The sequence below is a fragment of the Molothrus ater genome, chromosome 13, assembly GCF_012460135.2.
Source record: "Molothrus ater isolate BHLD 08-10-18 breed brown headed cowbird chromosome 13, BPBGC_Mater_1.1, whole genome shotgun sequence".
Classification (NCBI taxonomy): domain Eukaryota; kingdom Metazoa; phylum Chordata; class Aves; order Passeriformes; family Icteridae; genus Molothrus; species Molothrus ater.
This window is the reverse complement of record NC_050490.2, coordinates 17,280,586-17,299,782: the sequence shown is the minus strand read 5'-3', so window position 1 is coordinate 17,299,782 and position 19,197 is coordinate 17,280,586. Positions and strand designations below refer to the sequence as shown.

Genomic DNA, 19,197 nt, shown 5'->3' with positions numbered 1-19,197 from the left:
TTTTGATACTGTCTAGTTAAAACATTTGTACACTGAGCAACGTGTGGAATAAAATTCTGGGATCAATTAAGATCTTCTATTTTAACCTATAAAAGTGAGGTGAAGTATCTGAGCTGGAATGCAAAATCTGGAGAAAGTAGTAAGGTAGTTTCCGGTGCTATTTTTGTATTTCCTGAGGCTTGTGTCATTATGTGCTGCCTTATTACTATTCTCTTATATAAGATATGAAAATAACAGAGGGAAATTGCTTTTCCATTCTATTTCCTGAAGTCTAAAACACACCATTATTTCATCTTGCATTCAGATATCTCTGATATTTTAATGCTGAAGATCCATGTTGGTTGAATGCTTCATAACGTATGTCCATGTTCCTGAGACTTTATCTTTAGAGCTCCTTTGGAATATTTTTCTCCATTTCACAGCATTCCTAAATATTCTTTATTTTATTGAGTGTAGTAGCACAATCTATGTGAGGGGAGTTTTTGTGTCAATTTTTAAAAGAAGAAATGTCTAACTTTAGTCACAATTAGTTTCTTCTACTGTTACTAGGTCTTGATATTTCTACTAATAAGCTGTGGATGTTTCTTTGCTTTTTGGCAGGTGTACAACATGTTCCAGCATCAAAGCCTGGGAATTAAAGTCAACATTCGAGTGACCAAGCTAGTCCTGCTCCACAGTCGCCCTGTGAGTTCCAGCCCCTTTCTGCCCTGCTCCTGGAACTGCTCTGTGGTGTCCCACAGGGTGGAGGGGGATGTGGGGCCTCAGCATCACAAACTGTGAGGAGTTACCTGGTCCACTTCACCAGGCAGTGTTAAAGGTGGGAAGTACAAGGGCTGTGGGAGTGAAAGGAACCAGAATCCTTTTATTTATCCTTCCTGGTAAAGCTGTCTGCTTGTAGCTGCAAACCAGTCTGGAGTTAGATGTTACAGAGAGGTCTGATGCTTTAGCTAAAGACTGGCTATAATAATTTCTCCTTTTATATATCTTTTTTTTTTTTTTTCCCCAAAGGCAAAATTGTCCATCGGGCATCATGGAGAGAGATCTCTGGAGAGCTTCTGTCAGTGGCAAAATGAAGAGTATGGTGGGGCAAAATACCTTGGTAACAACCAGGTTCCTGGTGCCAGGGATGACACCCCTCCTGTGGATGCTGCTGTTTTTGTGACCAGGTATGGGAAGGTCTGGTTTATCAATTTCCTACAACCAGTGATGGTCAGTGATGGGGTTATCTGGTCAGGCAGAAATCTAAGAAGAAGATGATACATTTGCTGCTCAGATGGCTCAGGTGAAAGTGCTCTGTGTTGTTTTTGTGCATTCTTAACAAGGTTGTACAAAAGCATCTCTCCCCTTGAGCCAAGGTGTCACAGTCAGGGTCAGGACGTGGCTGTAGCACAGGGGGGCTTTTTCCTCACCCCAGCTGGTAGGAGTGGAAAATATAGGGGAGGTTTTGGAGCCCTCCTTCCTAGGAGAAGGAAGGTGGGGAGTTGAGAACACAGCTGAGCTCAGGTGCTCCGTGTGCAGTTAGGGGTGAATCAGCTGAGCAGACAGTGTGTCAGCACTAGGGAGGGAGTTATCTCCTAAAGAAAGAGGGAGAGAAATACCACAAACTAAATTAGTTTTCTCTCTCTTTGCCCCAGGAAATACCACTTTAACAACTCTCCTCTATCACAACTGAGATAGAGGAGGGGTGTCATTTCTGATTGGTTTGTGTATTTGAAAAGTCATGCATTTCAGATGTGAAATGATCTTTATAGAAATATTTGATCAAAATTCTTTGCACTCTGTAATTCTGAACTTACGGATGTGTCAAACACCTCAGATAAAGCAAGAAAAAGGGTGTTTAGGGACAACAGTCTTTTTTCCTCTAATTGTCTGAGCTTAACCTCACAATACAATGCATGTCCCATGTTCCTCACAGTTACCACAAATTCTGAGCAGCAATTTCATGGTGTTTTAAGTTTTTGCATCCTTTAAGGTGTAAAAGAAATATGCATTTTTACAGAAGTGATCTCTGAATAATGAAAGTGAGCACAAAATTATGGTGTAATGGTGCTAGAAAAACACTACTTCCTACCCCCTTCTCCCCCAGTTTGAGACAGGAAATATCTGTATTGCAGTTCAATATTACTCACCTCTTTCGCTTATTTTCTCTGCCAACAATTTGAGTAGAAATACATGTTTTTGCATAAACTGCCATCCTGATTGCAATAATCTCTAGTGTTAGATTTGTGTTAACAGCCCCACCGCAAACTGTCCATGGGATTCTGGTGAGTGTTCAGTGAAAGAGCTGGTGAGCAGGGCATGAGGCCAGCAAAGTTCTGAGCAATCTCCTCCACAGACGTGTGTGCAGCTCCCCCAAACCCTGCTCCCTCCTCTGTATTCACTGCAGTCCACCAGGCACTTGTGCAGATATTTAACAGTTTAGACAGGGGGAATAGTTCCTTTGAAGTCAACTGGCTGCACATCCTGGTTGTAGTTAAGCATGTGCTCCACTGGATCAGAGCCTAAATAAATAACTAACATTTTTGTTAACCTCATCTGGGTATCCAGTTGTCCTGCATGACAAGTGAGGCAGAGGGAATCTCTTCTGATGGTCTCTGAGCACAGGGTGGGGCGAATGAGCAGAGCATTTCATCTCTGCTGCTCTCAAAACTGAATGCATAATGTCAGGCTAAATGAGCTGGACTCAGGCTTTTGAGGAAGAACTGTAGAAGAATTTGTAGGAGGAACTGTTCACTGGATTTGCAGTGTTTTGCAGGGGGAATAGCTGGGAAAGTACAGGTTTGGTTGGGCTAGAAACCAGATTCAGCTTTGGTGAGAAGATTCAGGCCAGGGAGCACATGGCTGTGCACAGGAGCAGCATTTTGGCTGCTGGAGAGTCCAGCAGTGTGCACTTGGAGTCTTTCCTTCCTTCTTGATGTGTCCTGTCATCCTAACCATCCTGCTTCTGCTGCATGGAGGATGCTGCATTGTTTGGAGGACTTCTGGGCCAGCAGCCCCATTCCTGTGTCAGGGAAATGAATTTTTCTCCTCTTGGCTTTGGAAATGTGTGTGTGTGTCCCTGGACCCTCCCCAGACTGTACAGATGGACCAGTGGTAGAGGAGTGGGAGCAACAGCATGTCCAGCACGAGCAATTGCGCCAGAAAAAGCAGAAGCTGAATTTTCAGCAGCTGCAGCTGCTTTAAGGACTAGAAACAGATTCTTTGGGGTCAAGCTCTGAAGAAATCCCTCTGGTTCCAGTCTGGCTGGGTTCATTTGAAACACCAAGGCACGCTTGCCTTTTGAAACTTCACCTCTCTGATGTTTCCCATACCCTCATTTGTATGCAGAAGTAGATTATGTAGGTGGCAAATATTCCTCTTGTTGGATTTTAATGGTGTCCACCTGAGTTTCAGGTAAGGGACACACTGTGCCTGTGAAATAAGATGCATTGTCCAGCTCAGTAAATAAGTGAGACAGTGGGAATAATCTGCCACAGCTGAATATAGTGTTGTGGTCTCTATAACCATCAGACTTTCCTCATTCAGATTCTGGTTTTGAACTTGCAGAAATTCAAGTCTCTGGCATCTTTGGATAGTGTACTTCATATTTTAACAGGCAGCTGACAAGAATAACTTCTGTCTGCAGAATCTGTGTATTAGTGATTTTAGAAGCATGTCTCATTTGAATCTGATCTGTCTCTCTCTTGATCTCTCTTGCATTCCCTGGGAAATCTTCAGGCACAGTGGTGTTATCCCAGCTCCTGGCTGGAGGTGTTTGGGTCAGCTATTAGACTGAAGGTGATGTGATAGCAGAGCAAAGAACGTCCCAGCACTGACAGGAACAGAATTCAGAGCTGTCTTTAAGCAAAGACTTGTTTTTTCCTGACACAGTGGTGTAGTTGTTCCATTTGCAGCCTGGTCCTCCCTTCCACACTTCTCCAGCTCTTTGCCTTCCCATTAAATGGGCAAATGGAGGAATTCACTGTGCATGGAGGAAACTGGGCACATAGTGCTGCTGAATGTACCTATGGATGTGGAAAGTTTATTTTGGCAGGTTCTGGACTGTACCAGTTTCCTGTGTCCTTTAGCTTTATGACCCTGCAGGGTTAGACTGGTCGAAAGATGTCCTTTGAAGGATGCTGGGAATGGCCACTTAACAGAATGCTTCTTATTCCTGTTGCACAGTTCAACTTCTGTCCTTCTTTCTCACAGGAAGGACTTGAATTGCAGAGTTCAGCTTAGCACAGTTAGGTATTTTTTTCCAGTTGGTGGGAGCCAGATGGAAGAGTGACTGTAGGAGGAGTTCTGAGCTCTTCTAGCTATTTTTATTGAACAAAACAACAAACTTGTTGTCATTTTTTTTGAGAATTGTTGTACTCTGCTAATGGAAACCTCTGCTGGGTACCACACATGATAATGACTGAGAATTTCACAGGTCACAGGATGAAAATTCATGTCCTGCTTGATTCAGTCAATGGCTAAAAGTGAAGAGTAAAACTGGTTCACAGCTTGAGCTGTGATTGCAATGTATTAGCCAAGATCTCGTGTGATAAGGTCAGATGTTGGACTTGAACTGCAGCTCCTGCAGTAAGAGTTTTATTTCAACATAGCTCTGTAAAAAATTCTGCTAACAGGACTGTGTCTCTGTGGTAGGAGACCTGTGCACGTGCAATAAATATTAAAATACCTTTCCTGCATTGTTGAGTATCATTATAGTATCAGTCATGTCAAGCTCTCACTTCAAAATTACCCATGCAGTTGAGCTCAAAAATGTGCCAGAGAAATGCCTGTTAGTGAAACCTTTTTAAAAGCAGATCAGTGTCAGGTGCCAGGATGGAGCCATTTAAATCACTGGTGTGACTGAGCCACAGGTGAGACAGATCATTCTCAACACCTTTCCATGCAGTGTTCTCCCCCTGGCTGCCAGGGAAGGACTGTAGGAGTTTCAGCAATGGGCTTTGTGATGAGGTGTGCCCTTGTCTTTGGAAGAAGACTGAGACCCACCGAGTTGGTTTGTAACTAAAGGTCTGGATGTGCTTTTCTGTTTGGCCACAGAGTTTTGGGATAAAGTATTTACAATGGTCCAGAAGGCTAAAATCCTGGCATTTTTGTACGTGTATTTGAACAGAAGATGGAGACTCTTGGTCTTGTGTTTATGACAGTTTTAAGGATGGGCTGAGCAGGTTTCATACTTGAATTTCCAGTGATGTCCAGTTCTGCTGCTGATGTGCTTCAAGCCTTTCCCTGACCAAACAGCACCACAACACTCTCTTCACACACAAGGGTTGTTCTACCTCTGTAGGAGAGCCTGCAAGTTGTGCTGGATCATTTACTGACCCCTTATTTACTAGCATGGTGGTAATTACTAGCTGTGGAGCTGCCAGAAAGTGCCAGACACCTTTTGGTGTGGGGCAGTGTGAGGAGCAGAAATTCTGTGCATTATTCGCAGGGCTGGACAGGCTCTGGAGAGAGAGAGAGGCTTTTCTAGCTGTGGCCTCCTGCCATCCACTAATAGTTGAGCTATCTGTTGTCACAAGAAAAGCATCTGTTTGATTTAGCAGTTTATATAACATAATAAGTCCTTAAATAAACCTCTGTCAAGCTGGCTCTGGGAAGCCGAGCAGGCGCGCTGGTGCCAGCTCCGTCAGGAGACTGTCATTAGTCTTCCTTGGGAAGGCTGCAATGCCAAGGTGTTGAGACACAGGCTGCAGTGAAAAATGAAAGCTGGGGCCGGTGTGTGGTCGTAGCTTCCGATTTTTGGTTGGTTTCTGTCTGATTTTTTTAACACTTTGATGGTTGTTATGGTTTTTCTGCACTGAAGCGTGGTTGGTTTTCAATGTGTGCTGAACAAGGGCTGGGAATGGCTGTTTGTGCTCTCCTTCCAAGCCCTTGACAGCTTGATTTGTGGCTTTCAAAGGAGTTTGGTGTGGAGGGTCTGGATTCATCAGCCACAGTCCTGGGCCTTAAATCCCTTTTCCTATAAACCCTAGTTTCATAACTTTCTTCAAGGAAAGAACGCTTTTAATATTTATCTATTTTTATATTTCTTCTAAGTATTTTCTTTTTCTAAGTATTTATCTTTCTCAAAGTATTTTCGATCTTCCTCCTGCCAAACTCTTACACTCCAAACCCCAAGGGGACTCAGGCATTTCAAATGGCACACTGCAAATGTACCAGTGGGATTCTCTTGCCTCCTCCCAGGGTGAGGAAAGCCAAGGTGATAGAGACAACAGTTCCTCAGCTTCCCTTGGGTTAAAGAACTTCTGAAATGTTTTCGCACATGTGATGTTTCTCTGCAGCTCCTCTTTATTGTGGATTGCCCACCAAAGCAGCCCTGGTGAAGAGAGCTCCTAAAAGTTTAGGTCTAAGTGCTTCTTGAAATGTAGTCAAGCTAATAATTTAGGTATAAAATACTTTTCCCCACACACACTTGTTTTTCTGTCATGAGGAACCTCATGTACAAAATATTCTCACATGAAGTGTAAGTGCTTTGGTGGTGAGCTTCACGGCTTTTATTCTGTTTAATACAGAAACTTCCATGGATCCCTGGCTGATTTGTGGGTGCCACTGGCATCTGTAGTATCTTCTCCTGCCTTGATGAGATGTGGGGAACAAATGGAATCTCTTGACTCTCTCTGTGTTGGATTCAAACCGTAACATGGCAAATCTGAGTGTAATAATTGGCTGAAGCCAATTTACCCATTACCAGGAAAATCCTGAAATTCTCTTTCTTCTTCTGTGTCAACATCTGTCTTTCTCTGTTTAGTCCTCCTTTTTTCATGTTCTTTTCTATTCTAATGAAGAATTGAGGATTTCTGGGTACATATTATTAGTTCTGTGCCTTCACACATCTCCTACTCCCACTGTCTTTTAGGGTGCATCACAGGGTGTCTGCTCCTTATTGTTACAATTCTCTTGTGGAAGGAGCTTCAGTTTTAATCCAGTGGTGGAATAAATGTGACATCACAGACTGAGGCAGGACTTTTTTAGGTGCTGACTCTTAAGTCTGATGATGGGACTGTGGTATATGTGGCTGATTCACATAATTGTCTGTAATCTCAGTAGCAATCAGGGCTGCTATCTCTGTTGTCATCGTGTACGCTGCACAGCAGCCTTACAAAATCCCCAGACCTCAACACCCATGATGTGTGAGTCATGCACCACTGCTTCTCCCTGCTCTGGAGGCACAGGATACATTTCACTTCTGTTCTGTTTTTCTTTCTAGGACAGATTTCTGCGTGCACAAAGACGAGCCTTGTGACACTGTGGGTAAGTGCAAGAGGCAGGGGAGGGGATTTTGATAGGCACCTCTGTGCTAAGAGAGTGTTCTGGGCAATCTTTCACTCCTTGGTTTGCTGTCATGTTGATTTTGCTGTTCTGTGTACCTCTGTGATGCAGATATGGATTAGCTGAGCAGGGTATGAGCTATAAATAAGCCATTAAATTTTAACCCCTCCTAAGCCCTGGAGGTCTCTGGGTTCAGGAGTCGCTCTTGAGTATTTCTACTTCTTTGGAGTGGATGCAGAAGAAACTGCCTCTTGGTGTGTTTGTATAATGTTCCTTTCAGTTCTCTCACCTCAAACAAGAATTTGCTAGCTAAGGAGTGTATTTCCCATTGTAAGAACCTGTGTGACATTCCCAGATCAAGCTGGCACTCAGACACTGGAGAAGAATACCTCATTGTGGGAAAGCCAAGTTAAATCTTCTTTTCAGCCTCCTGCTCCTCCTACTTCCTAACTGCCTTTACTTGTATCCAAAGCCTGCATACACAGGGTCCTTACATCCCACACATTAAATACTTTGTTTATTTATTTCACTCAGGTAGCAGTAACCTTCACAGTGTTCTCCTGGTTTGTTTTTTTTTTAATCCCCACAGTGGCAGCAGTGTTTGGAGGCACAGCTCAACATCCTCTCTGTGATGATAGCATGAATTTTTTTAGACTTGCCTCAAAGTCAGGTGGCCCCTCATCCTCCATTCTGTATAAACTTGGGATGATCCCAATTTTCAGCTGTTCTTACACTCCAGTGTTCAGGGAGACACTTGCAGGGGTTATGGACAATGGGTGATGCAGGGCAGGGAGGGAAGTGCCTTCAGCGGGAGCCCTGTGGAAGGCTCATCTTGGAATGCAGCTCCTTCCCTCCCTGGTGTGGGGATTAGGTGAAAGGAGGAAATACAGAGCTGGAGGATACATAGCCATGAGCAAGGACTGGCCTCTGTGTCCAAGTTTTTTTCCATTTGGAATCCCTCACAATGTGTTTATTCTGTGTCCAATGGAAAACACACTTCCACTGAGGAAGGTTTTTACACTGTGTGCCTGCACCTGGAGGTGGCTGTGGTAAGATACAATAAAGAAGTTAAAAAAAAAAGAGAGAAGCTGATGGAAGACACATGCTGACTAAAGTCAGAGCTCTTTCCATATTTAAAGAGAGTATTGTTGAAGATCTCTATTCAGGGAATTATATTACCAGAGACAGCATGACTAAGGAAATATTTTTATGGCTTCTTTTCTGTTCTTACAATACCCAAGTTATTTCTTGTGCTGCAACTTGCTGCAGACTGTGGCTGCAGTGGAGAAAGTAGTAGATCACAGCAATGAAGATTAAACTCGCTTGTTACTCTTTCCAGCACAGTTTTCCAAGATACTTAGAGAGTGAATATTCCTGGGACAAAACCAGTCTGGCCTCTTTGCTCTCTTCAGTCCTGCTTTTCCTACCTTCTCCTCTGCCAGTTTGATTATGTGGCAGCAAAGTACTTACATCTTCACTTATGCATTTTCTGTGCTCCATTTGGCCTTGTTGTGCCGTTTGCATTTTTTCATGGCAGAGGAAGAATAAATTAATGAATGTTCTTTGGTGACATGCAGCTGGTTTGAGAAAGTGGTTAGTGTTGGTAGTACTAAATTTTAACCATGCAAGAGATTCTCTGGTTGTCCTCTTTTGTCAGGATTGGGAAAAGCAGGTGTCAGTTGTAGATAAATAGGTTTTTAATAGCCAGGTTTCCATGCCATGTGCACACACCTGGGTGACATGAGCAGCAGTGTAACATGGCCTTGACTTGGGCTTAATATGACTGCAACAGCTGAGACAGGTGGATGCCCATTGATCCTCCATGCTGGCTTAGGAAGGTTTATCTTGGAGATTCAGCCATCTCTGCTGTTGCCAGATTCCTGTTTCTCACTCCAGCTCCCAGATATCCCTCTCCAAATCAGCAAGGCTGCATGTGGGAGCCAGAAGTGAGTCCAGAGAGTGACATTGCGTTTGGTCTTAGTGGTTATCCCCAAAGTTCTCTACAACAGCAGCTTGCTTTCATTTCTTGCTTTACACTGAACAGAAGAAGAACATCTCAGCAGGTGCATGTGTGTTTTTACACCTGCTTATGCCTGAGGTTGCCCCTTGCAATGCCAATGCTGCCATGCTGTAAATGCAGCGAGTGCTCCTAAACCAGGAGACTGCTGTTCTATATAAGGCAGAGAATCTGGACTCTTAGACTCCTGATTTCTATTCCCAGCTCTGGCACTGGCTCATTTTGTGACATTTGGCAAGTCACTTGCATTCTGAATGCTTCTGTCTACCTCTGTGAAATGAGGATTTTGAGTGCAAAGCTACAGATTGCATGGCTTAGGGAGGTCTCCTGTAAAGAGTGTGGGGCTCTTGGGGGTGTGATGTAGTACAAGTCCAGAATCTAATGTTGCTTAGTCATGTTCAAGAGACTCTAAGAAATCTGTTGGATTATATGTCCTGAAATAAGAGGACTCAGAGTGCTATATGTAATGTTATTTTCAGTGACAATGCCTTGATTTTCTTTACATTGTGAGAAATAAGAACTTACCCTGGCAGAAGCCTTGAGGCCCAGCTGTTGTTGGAAAGTGGGATTATGAAGTCTAAATGCCTCATAAGAGGTGTTCATTTGTGCTCTGAAAGATCCATCTTGAAAAACCTGTCTGGAATCTTTGCCTGCCATGCAGACACAGCGAGAAAGCAGCAGCAGGAGGTTTGTATTTGTAATCTGGCAGGGGCCCCTCACTGAAACCAGTTGCTCTGGGGACTTGGTTCAAATATTCTTGGCCCAGCTGCCAGGGTAGTGTGGAGGGTTACATAATGGCAGAAACAAGCTCAAAAATGGGGAAAATGTGTAGGTGTGTCTTGGGGTGATACTCCACTGTCTGCACCATGGAACAGAACCACGTTTGTGTGAGGAATTGTTTGTTAATGCTCATTGCCCTACTTGGTTGGGTAAGGTAGGCCTGGGAATGGGTGGATTCCAGAGGAGGTGGACAGAAGGAAAACAATATTCCTGTGTGGAACAGTGGTGTTTCAACAGCCTCTGCTGTGGGATCCACTCCTCAGGATCAGGAAGGTTCTCTTTGTGTGACACAGCCTTGTCCACATTAGCCAAAATTCCCGAGTCTGCTTCGGGCTCATCCCTCACCCTGAGCTGCCGTTTCCTGCAGAAAAATCTGTGTTCCAGCAGAGCTGCTCCCAGCCAGCCAAATTGCCAGTTTAATGTCTTGCTATTAATATCAGGCTGCAGCTTGGAGCCTTGCACACTGTCAGGATCCAACCTTTCTGTGACATAAGCAGATTGAGAATGCCCCTTTCGTTCAATATTTCCACTGCCAGTGCCAAATAAGCAGCTTTACGGTTAGTTAGGAATGATCCTGCATATTTCAAGGCAAAGCTTGGCCTTCATTCCTCAGTGTACATGTTACCCCAGATCCAGGCTGAAGCTTCCCTGTATTCAGCTAATAATAAAACTGGGGGCAGTGAGGAATTGGGAAATGGAAAATGAGAATGTGTCTTAAATATCCTTAAATTGCCCTGGTTAAAAATGACTTTACCTCTGCTGCAGTCACATGTGCTCCTCTGTGGCCTGATGTTGGGGAAAAGAAAGCAGAGTAAGTGTGTGTACTGCAGAGGGGCAGGCTGAGCTGAAGACAGCTGCCTGGAGAAAACCAAGCACAGAGTAGAGGTGATTGAGGAACATAGTTTTCCAGACTCTTTCCACAAGTGAATCGGTGTTTGGAGAAAAACATTCCCATCTCCTGGCTGTTTATTGCAGTAAAGTATTTCAAAATATGCCCAGGTTTGGCAAAAGAGGATCTGTGGTCTGTGTCTCCAAGTAGGCTTTTTTATTCCATGTAAAACACCTGAATAAGGGACTGCACATTTTTATCTTGGCCATTTGCCACCTCTGGCTGGCCTGTCCACAGCAGGAGACAATTCTGGTCATCCTGCCTGTACTGTTCATTTACATCTTCCTCCCTAGGTTGTATTGATTCCAGTGCCCTGCCAGTGTCACAACAGAGAATTCATCCCCAAGGAAAGGGAAAAGACTAGCTGGTTTGCTCTGAATGGAAAAGGAATTCTCACATTAAAAACATTTTCCATAGTGGTTCATGTTGAATGTTTCTGTATATTCCAGGGCGGGTTTTTATTTGATGCCAGAATAAATAGAAATACCTGCTGCTTAAAACAATTCATTAGAGCAGCAGTGCCTGGCTTTAGCAAAAGCCTTGCTGGGACTGTCCTTCAGACCAAACCCAAACCCAGCTTAATGCATTAAAATGAGCCCACTGGAGGTTGAAATGTCTCTTAAAAAAACACTGTCAACTTGATTTGGTGTTAGGGAAAGAAAGGGACCTCACAGCACTGCAAATTTCTGTCATTTGTGGCTCTGCAGGACAGTGGAGTCAGGCTGCTGGCTTTAGGAAACCATAGGGAGCTGTGGTCCAGTGCAGTGGGAGAGTTTTTCCCTTGCCTTTTGGTTGCTAGGGAATAAATGCTGGGCTGCACAAGCCAGACAGTGCTGAACTGTGCTATTGGGCATATTCATCACTACCCACCCTACCCACCACAGCCTTCCACTTTCTCTTCACCAGCTAGCAATCCCTCCTCTTCCAAATTCCCACTAAAAATTCCTGTGCCAAGCATGTGTAATATGAGATTGCATAAATCTCAACAGAGCCCTGGGATAAGCACAGCCACTCAGGTAATTGGGAATTCCTGCTGCTGTAACCCTTGCTCTGCCTCACTCAGTGTCCTGTCTGTGCTTTTCCTTTTCTTGTTTTGGGATGTGGCTTCAGCCAGGCTGCCTCACTGTGCACTAAAGCCCAGAGGAAAATCCTGCTTACACCTAGCCTCAGAATCTTGGGGGTGGCTTCATTGGGGTCAGGATCCTGGTCTTGTTCTTAGATGTTGCCTGAGACATGCAACCCTCCTGATATCATCTTACATTCTGCTTTTGTTGTTAGGAAAAATAGAGCATTTGAATTTTATTTGCCTTTGGGTTTGTTTTGCAGCTCAGTAGTCTTGTTTAAGTTTGTCTTTATTCATTCCATGTACTGAGGGCGCTGGTGGATTCTTGATCTCCTTGGCTGAAAAAGTTACTGTCCTTAGCTGGGAGCTCATATTGTCCTGCTGCAAGGAGTTTTTGTAGAAAATATGATCACTCTTCTCTTTGGGAATTTATCAATCTGTGAGTGCTATCAACTCACAGTTATCTCAGCTTTTAACATTTTCTCTCAGTTTCATGTCTTGGGTGAAGGAAATAACTTGGGTAATTAAAACAAATGCAAGTGTTTAGTGGGGAGAGGATTAGTTACAGGTTTTCTGTACATTTCTCATTTTTCCCTCTTCCATGTATTTCCAGTTCCCAGCTCAGAGGTCTCGCAGAGCCTCAGTTGCTCTCGTGATTAACTCCCTTCCCTTTCCTTTTTCCCTGTTTCTCTTTGGGGTTAGTTCAGGGCTCATAGGAGCTCTTCTCAGTTCTGTTCCTTCGTGTTGCCTTTGTTCAGCTGGGCCTGGGCAGGCAGAGCTGCTGTTCCCAGGGGCCCTGCAGGGTCTGGTTTCCATCACTCAGACCTCAGGACGTGCCCACCGAGGTCACGGAATTTCCCTACATTTACTCCACTTCAGTCTTCATAAACCTCCAGCAGTTCCTCATTAGTTCTCCTCAATACATCATTTTCCTTTTGCAGCCCCAAAATGTGTTTCAGGCCCTTTTATTTTCCCATTATTTATCTGTCTGTCATGCTCACTCATCCCAGCAGATAAAACAGTGGCCTCGCAGTGTGGTGTGTGTTTGAAGCTTGTTCTCAGGGAGCTGGAGCTAAACACTGTCAGCAGGGAGGAATAACACACTTCCTGCTCTGTACCTGGCCTTTCATGTCCTCCCTCAAACTGCTATTGGGAATTAATGCTCATAGATGTTTAAGCTGGTTTCTGAAATATGTTCACAGTCATTGTCAGATGTAGAGCAGCATGTCCAAAATCTTCCCATCAACTTCCCCTCCTGCTTTAGTTTGTTAGCTTGTCTCTGCTCATCCTAAATCTTGCTTTTCTTGTTGATTGCTCCCTCCTGACCTTCTGACTTGCACAGAGCTTTTGTCTTTGTTGTGCCTCACCCCAAAGCTGGTGCTGGATGTTTAGGCTGATTTTAGCTTGAAAGCTTTGCCTTCTCCCATGGTTTTATTAATGGTTCATAGGGGATGTGTTTTGATAAATGCAAGTGAGCACCTGTCCAAAATGCTGTGGAAAGGACCCATAGTGCTTTATCAGGCAACATATTTTTGAGTAAATATTCTCCAGGCCATCACATCTCAGCATTATACAGGGTGGTACTGATTCCTGTTTGAATGAAATGCATCTTGATAGAATTATCATAGAATTCTGGAATGATTTGGGACCATCAAAGCCCAGCTCATTCCAACCCTCTGCCATGAGACGTTTTCCACTAGACCAGGTTGCTCCAGTCCCATCCAGCCTGGCTTTCTTCACAAAATTCAGTGGCTACCAGAACTATGGTCCTTTCCCCTCAGGAATCCAGGACTCCAGCCCAAATCCCAGCCTGGAGTCTCACAGGTGGGTAACTAAGCTTCTGTCTGCTGCCTTTATTGAAAGGAGTAAGTCACAAGGGAAAATATTTGCCATGACTTTGTTGGTATTTTTTCTGATACTCTGGCTTTATTCTTTGATTTCAACTCCATCTCATAAATCACTTTATGTGCTAAACCATTGTGCAGCTTGACTGGTGCAGGTGCAAACACGTCCTGCATTCCACTCCAGGGCCATTTCTGTCTGTGTGAAATTATGTAGACATGTACACAAAGCACCTGGGAATTTTGGTCTCATAGCTTAAAGGGCAGATACCTGCATGTGATGTTCCTTTCTCCATCTCTTTACCCCTCACCCTCTTTCTATGTCTGGGGCTTTGACATGCAATCACTCTGGGGGAAAAGGCTTGTTAGGACTGTTTGAACTAACAATTCCCAGTGAATTTACAGGATAGTGTCCTTCAGAATCAATTCAGTACATTTTCATGCTAGCATGGAGAAAAAAACAATCAGAAGTGTAATATTTTAATATTTTATTTTGTGTGACAGGCAGGTCTTAGGGTTTTGGTTCTCCTGAATATGTTATGCTAGAACTTCTGAATTATAGCTTTATTTCTTAGACATCTTTGTGCCTCAGTTGTTTTCTAAATTAGAGATGATTTGTGGGACACTGCTTGAGAACCAAGGCTTTGCTTATGGCTAAGCAGCATTTAATGATGATTTAAAGAAATCTCTGCTGTTTATCTCAGAAAGGGGTCATTGTGTTTGCAAACAGAGAAGCAGGAGCCTAAATAATGTCCAGCTAAGCCCACTCTGCCAAACAACTGTCAGGAAAAGCTCTGGAACTGCTCCTGGCTACTGTGTGTGTGAGGCTGAGAAGCCTTTGAGGCAGACACGAGCAGAACAAGCTCATTATATTTGGTCTGTGGACAGACCATTTGTGTCTTTTGGGGTTTGTAGTATTTCTGCTCTTGTCTCTTGCCTCATCCATGTAAATGGAGGTTTGCCATGCTTGCTGCGCTGCTTCACTCTGCAGCTCCATCACTTCCCCTTGCTAAGGGTTTGTTTCTCTGGGGCATTCTCACCAGAATGATCATAAAACAAATAAAATCATCAATTCTGCTTTCATAGCTCACTCTGCTTCTTACTTCCCCTTTTGTTATAAAAGGTTGTGGAAAGATAAATAGTATTTCTTTTCCACAGTGTCAGACCTGCTGTCAGTGCTCTATAAATAACCCCTCTGGGCTGGGAATGCCAACCCCAGGCTCTCTGCAGCAGAAAGCAGAATTTTCTGCTATGACACGCTTCAGGCCAGGTGGACAGGGGAAAATGAGACTCATAAAACCCATTTCTCCCTGGTTCTCATCCAAGAACATAGAATGATTTTGCACATCCCCATTTCCAGCCCGGCGCCGTACCCGTTAATTCCTGGTGCCTCCCTGACAGACCATGAAACAACACATTCAGGGCTTTTTGCACTGTATTTTATTGGTAAAAAAAGAATGCATTGAGAGGAGAAGGAAATGAATTTGTAAACAGGGCCTTTCCTCAGTAAAATCCCAAGCTCTGTACCAAAGAGATCAGAGCTGTGATCCCCATGGTGCAAGGCTACCAGAGGCAGCTCCACTTCCTTGGGCTCCAGCCAGTTCTTCAGGTTTGTGAAATAGTGGTTAAGCCCTTCAACAGGCCAGAGGTTTGTGTTCCTTCCTTCCACTGCCTGGGTCCTTGTTTTCCCCTGTGTTTACACATTCCTGGTCAGTTTGCTGCAGACTGCAGCACTTCCAGAAAGCTGACGCGTTTCTAATGGAGAAACCTCGGAGGTTTTTCTTCTCCCGTCAGACATAGATGGCTTTTATCCAGTTGACTGCTTTACAGTGCCTTTATCCTTTGCTGGCTTGAAAACATTTCAGATAGTTCCTATTGTTTTATAGACCCTGTAGCTAGAAAACCAAGCTTGTGTAAAAACATCTGTACATAGCTGTGCAATAGGCTGCAGACATACAGGGTAATAAGGCATGATTGCATTCATTGTAGCATTTGCTCCACTGGATAATCAAATAGAAGCATTCCAGTTGCACACAGGATATGTAAGAGTAAAGGAAGGAAATGAAGGACAGTTGCCTACTGTACTTTTACATTTCTTTTGTTTTGCAGCTGCCAAGGTGAAATGCAATTTTGAGAGCAAGTTTTAAATAACGTAGAGATGAGATTTTACTGGTGATAACCAAGAAAACCAAGTGTGAAGTGTGCATAAAACTTTCCCTCCCTTTCCCCAAGAAGGGAGTTTGATCTGTGCTGATTTTTTTTTTCATTTGAATTGTTTTTTTCCCAGCTTTGGTTAATCATCTGGTAACATGACCTCGTGTTATACCTAACCCATTTTGCAGGGTGTCTGGTCCTGGCAGGATTTTGCTGCACCAAGTGCATTGAGTAGACTGAAAGTCACTTTAAATCCTTGGAATGTTGTTGGGTTTATTTAACAATTCTCCTACTGCCTCAGCACAAGCTGCAAGCTTTTCAGCTGGGATTGTGCTCCATGTAATGCAAATAGGAATTGGGTATCTAACAGTACTTTGCAGCACTGAAAATCTTGCCTGTGTTTAGCAGACACTGAAAATGTTCCCTGTGTTTACCAGTGTGCTGCAAATTCAGTAGAGAGTGTGCACCAGCCAGCTGTGATCCACTACAAGGTCATTCCATGGCTGGAAATATTAATGGCAGGTGCTGTGGGGAAGGTGATGAAATTTTGAGATGACCCAAGAATGCACAGACACATTCTGGAAATAAATTACTGTCTCTAAATGCATGGCAGAATACTTTGAATTTTACACATACAGATTTGATCAGATATTCCTTGCAGAAAATACTGGGGTTTCTTTATCAAGTCCTTGTCAGTTTAGATAGGAAGGTGACTATAGATGGTGAAATTTTAGCCAAATTATCACTGACAGGTGTATATACATATATGTGTGTGTGTATTTGTGTATATACTGTCCCTTGAGCAGAAGTGGATTTCCTTGGAATTTTATTTGAACACATAGGTTCTGCTATGTAGGTTTATTAATTTCAGGTTCAGAATCCTATAATCTGCAAGGGTTTTGCCTGGATTAGTTTGACAAGTCTTTTTACCTTTTAGATCAGTTGATAGAAATACATTGAATTTATCAGAATAATAATAGTAAAACCCTTAGACTCAACCCATCAAATATCTTTCTCCTCCTGTACTCTTTCAGCATGATTTGTAGAATGTGAAGGATTTCTGTGTTTGCTTAGCTTGGAATTAGCCCTGTATTCCTACTTTGGTTGGTGGTGATGAGCAGTCAGCAGGTTGAAGGCATTTGTTGGTTTTGTGTGGTTGTGTCATACATTTTTGTGGGGCTGTTTGCACTAAGGCTCTGCCTGGCCATAGCTGGGCTGCTGGGTACACATGAATGTTCTGCTGAGGATCTGCTTGTTGGTTTTAGTAATATCATCCATCAAGCTCCAGCATGTTCAGCAATATTTGTGCTGTAGCAGACAAACAGTGTAAACACTGCAGTTATTTATAAGAAAACTGGCCAGTGAGTTAGGAAACTCTGTGTGGATGTTTTTATTTATTGAAAACGAGTCCATCAGTCTAATCAGACTTTGTTGTTCTTGAAATGACAGGAAAATAGGAGGCTGAAGTTAGATTTCTATTTAGAATGTATCTTTTATATTTCTGTTTAAGAAACCTGTATGCTCATGTTTCTTTTGTGTGCTCCAGTTTGTTTGCTTTTCTGGCTCTGTCAGTCAGAGAGCAAATGTTGTCTCCAGCTTGGTCTTGTCTGGGTCCAAGAGTGGATGAAATTCCTGCTATAGCTCTCTTGACCTGGCTCCTGGGGAAGTGCTGGTGCTCCTTCTCATCCCTTTAATGGCTCTTCCAAGTGTCTGTTCACTTCAGAGGGGCAGCACTGTTCACTGGAGCTGCTCTGCCCTCCCAGATGGTTTTCCCTGGGATTCCTGCCTGACCTGTACCACATTCAGCAGCATCTGAATAGAGATGCTTTCCTGTGGGAATCCTGGGATCCTGCAGCACAAAAATGTTGCTTAAGGGCTGCTGAAGTTCTAAACTTTGTTGCTTCCTTTCAGCAATGTCTGTTACCTCACCAGAGTTCAATAATTATGTTTTGTCTGTTACCTCACCAGAGTTCGATAATTATGTTTCAGTTTCATGTTCTTCCTCCTGCTATCTGATTCCTTTTTCCATGATGTTCTCTGACTTGCCTCAGATTTCTTTCTATGGGTTATCTGTCTCACTTGGATCTTCCATTTCCCTTCTCCCTCTGGGGAGCCAAGAGAGGGGCAGAAGTTCCTGGCACAGCCCTCTCATGTTGGCATCCCTGGGATGTCACCTGAGGAGCTGTGCAGGGTGTGATGCTCCTGGCTCAGAGCAAAGGGCTGGATTCTGAGAGCGTTTGCCCCTTTCCACAATGAAGACCCCCAGCTCTTGCCTGCTGTAGGCAGGATTTTGTTCAAAGCACTGAGGGGTTTGCAGAGGTGCAGGACCCATGCACTGGTGTCTGTGAGCCACAGCATGATCTGAGCACTGAGGTAACTAAAGCTTTCTGCCTTTACACCTAAGAAGAATGACAAAAGTCAACCTCCTAGGGGTGGAAACTGAGTAAAAGAAGCCAGGAAATTATTTGAAGCACTTTTCCAAAGCTGGGGGTTATAATTTGTTTGTTCCAATGAAACTTGGATCAAGCCTGTGCTGATTTTGATAGCTGGTCCTGTTAGAGAGGCTGTAATACACATCCAGCTTGTTCTGTGGGGATGCCATGAAGCTGATTGTGTTATCCCTAATCAGGTGGCTTTGTTGGGAAATGCTTCTCATTATATGGCAGTTGCCAGGAGGCCACTGCCACTGGGCTCCCAGGCAGGCTGGTTCAAAAATACCCAACCTGCCTAGCTGGGCAGTGCAGCTGTTCCTGCTGCAGAGTCCCCCAGGAGTCCTGAGTGGGGTTTGCCAGCTGAGGAGACCCTGCAAACTGTGCTGCACACTCAGCACAGAATTCTCAGTCAGGGACACAGGGCCTTGGCTCAGAACTGGAAGTGTCACCCAGGCAGGTATTGAGGAGCTCCTGCATTTCCTGGGGGTGTTTTGTTTAGAAACACGTGGGACTAGAAGAGGCACTTCTGTCCCTGTTGGAAGAACTTCAGCACAAAACCCTGGAGCAGTGACATGAGCACAATGTGCATGAAAATGTCCCCTGGCTCTGCAGGATCCTGTGACAATTTTCTTTAGTGCTGTCACTGTCAGCCTCCCGGGCTGTCACTTCTGAATTGAGTTCATAAAGGCCCCAGGACTGGGACTGTGCCTTGACTTGTGTCTGTGAGGCACCAGGGACTCTCTGGCTGCTGTCAG

The 19,197-nt window shown here is 44.0% G+C and overlaps 1 protein-coding gene across 1 annotated transcript in view; it reads left to right on the top strand.

The window, feature by feature from the left end:
• Positions 1-19,197, top strand: part of ADAMTS17 (ADAM metallopeptidase with thrombospondin type 1 motif 17) — a 155,989-nt gene that overhangs the window by 28,015 nt on the left and 108,777 nt on the right. The window contains exons 5-7 of the mRNA XM_036389977.1: positions 601-684; positions 1,009-1,166; positions 7,205-7,248. Coding sequence (XP_036245870.1) covers positions 601-684; positions 1,009-1,166; positions 7,205-7,248 — 286 coding nt within the window. The remainder of the gene's footprint in view (positions 1-600; positions 685-1,008; positions 1,167-7,204; positions 7,249-19,197) is intronic.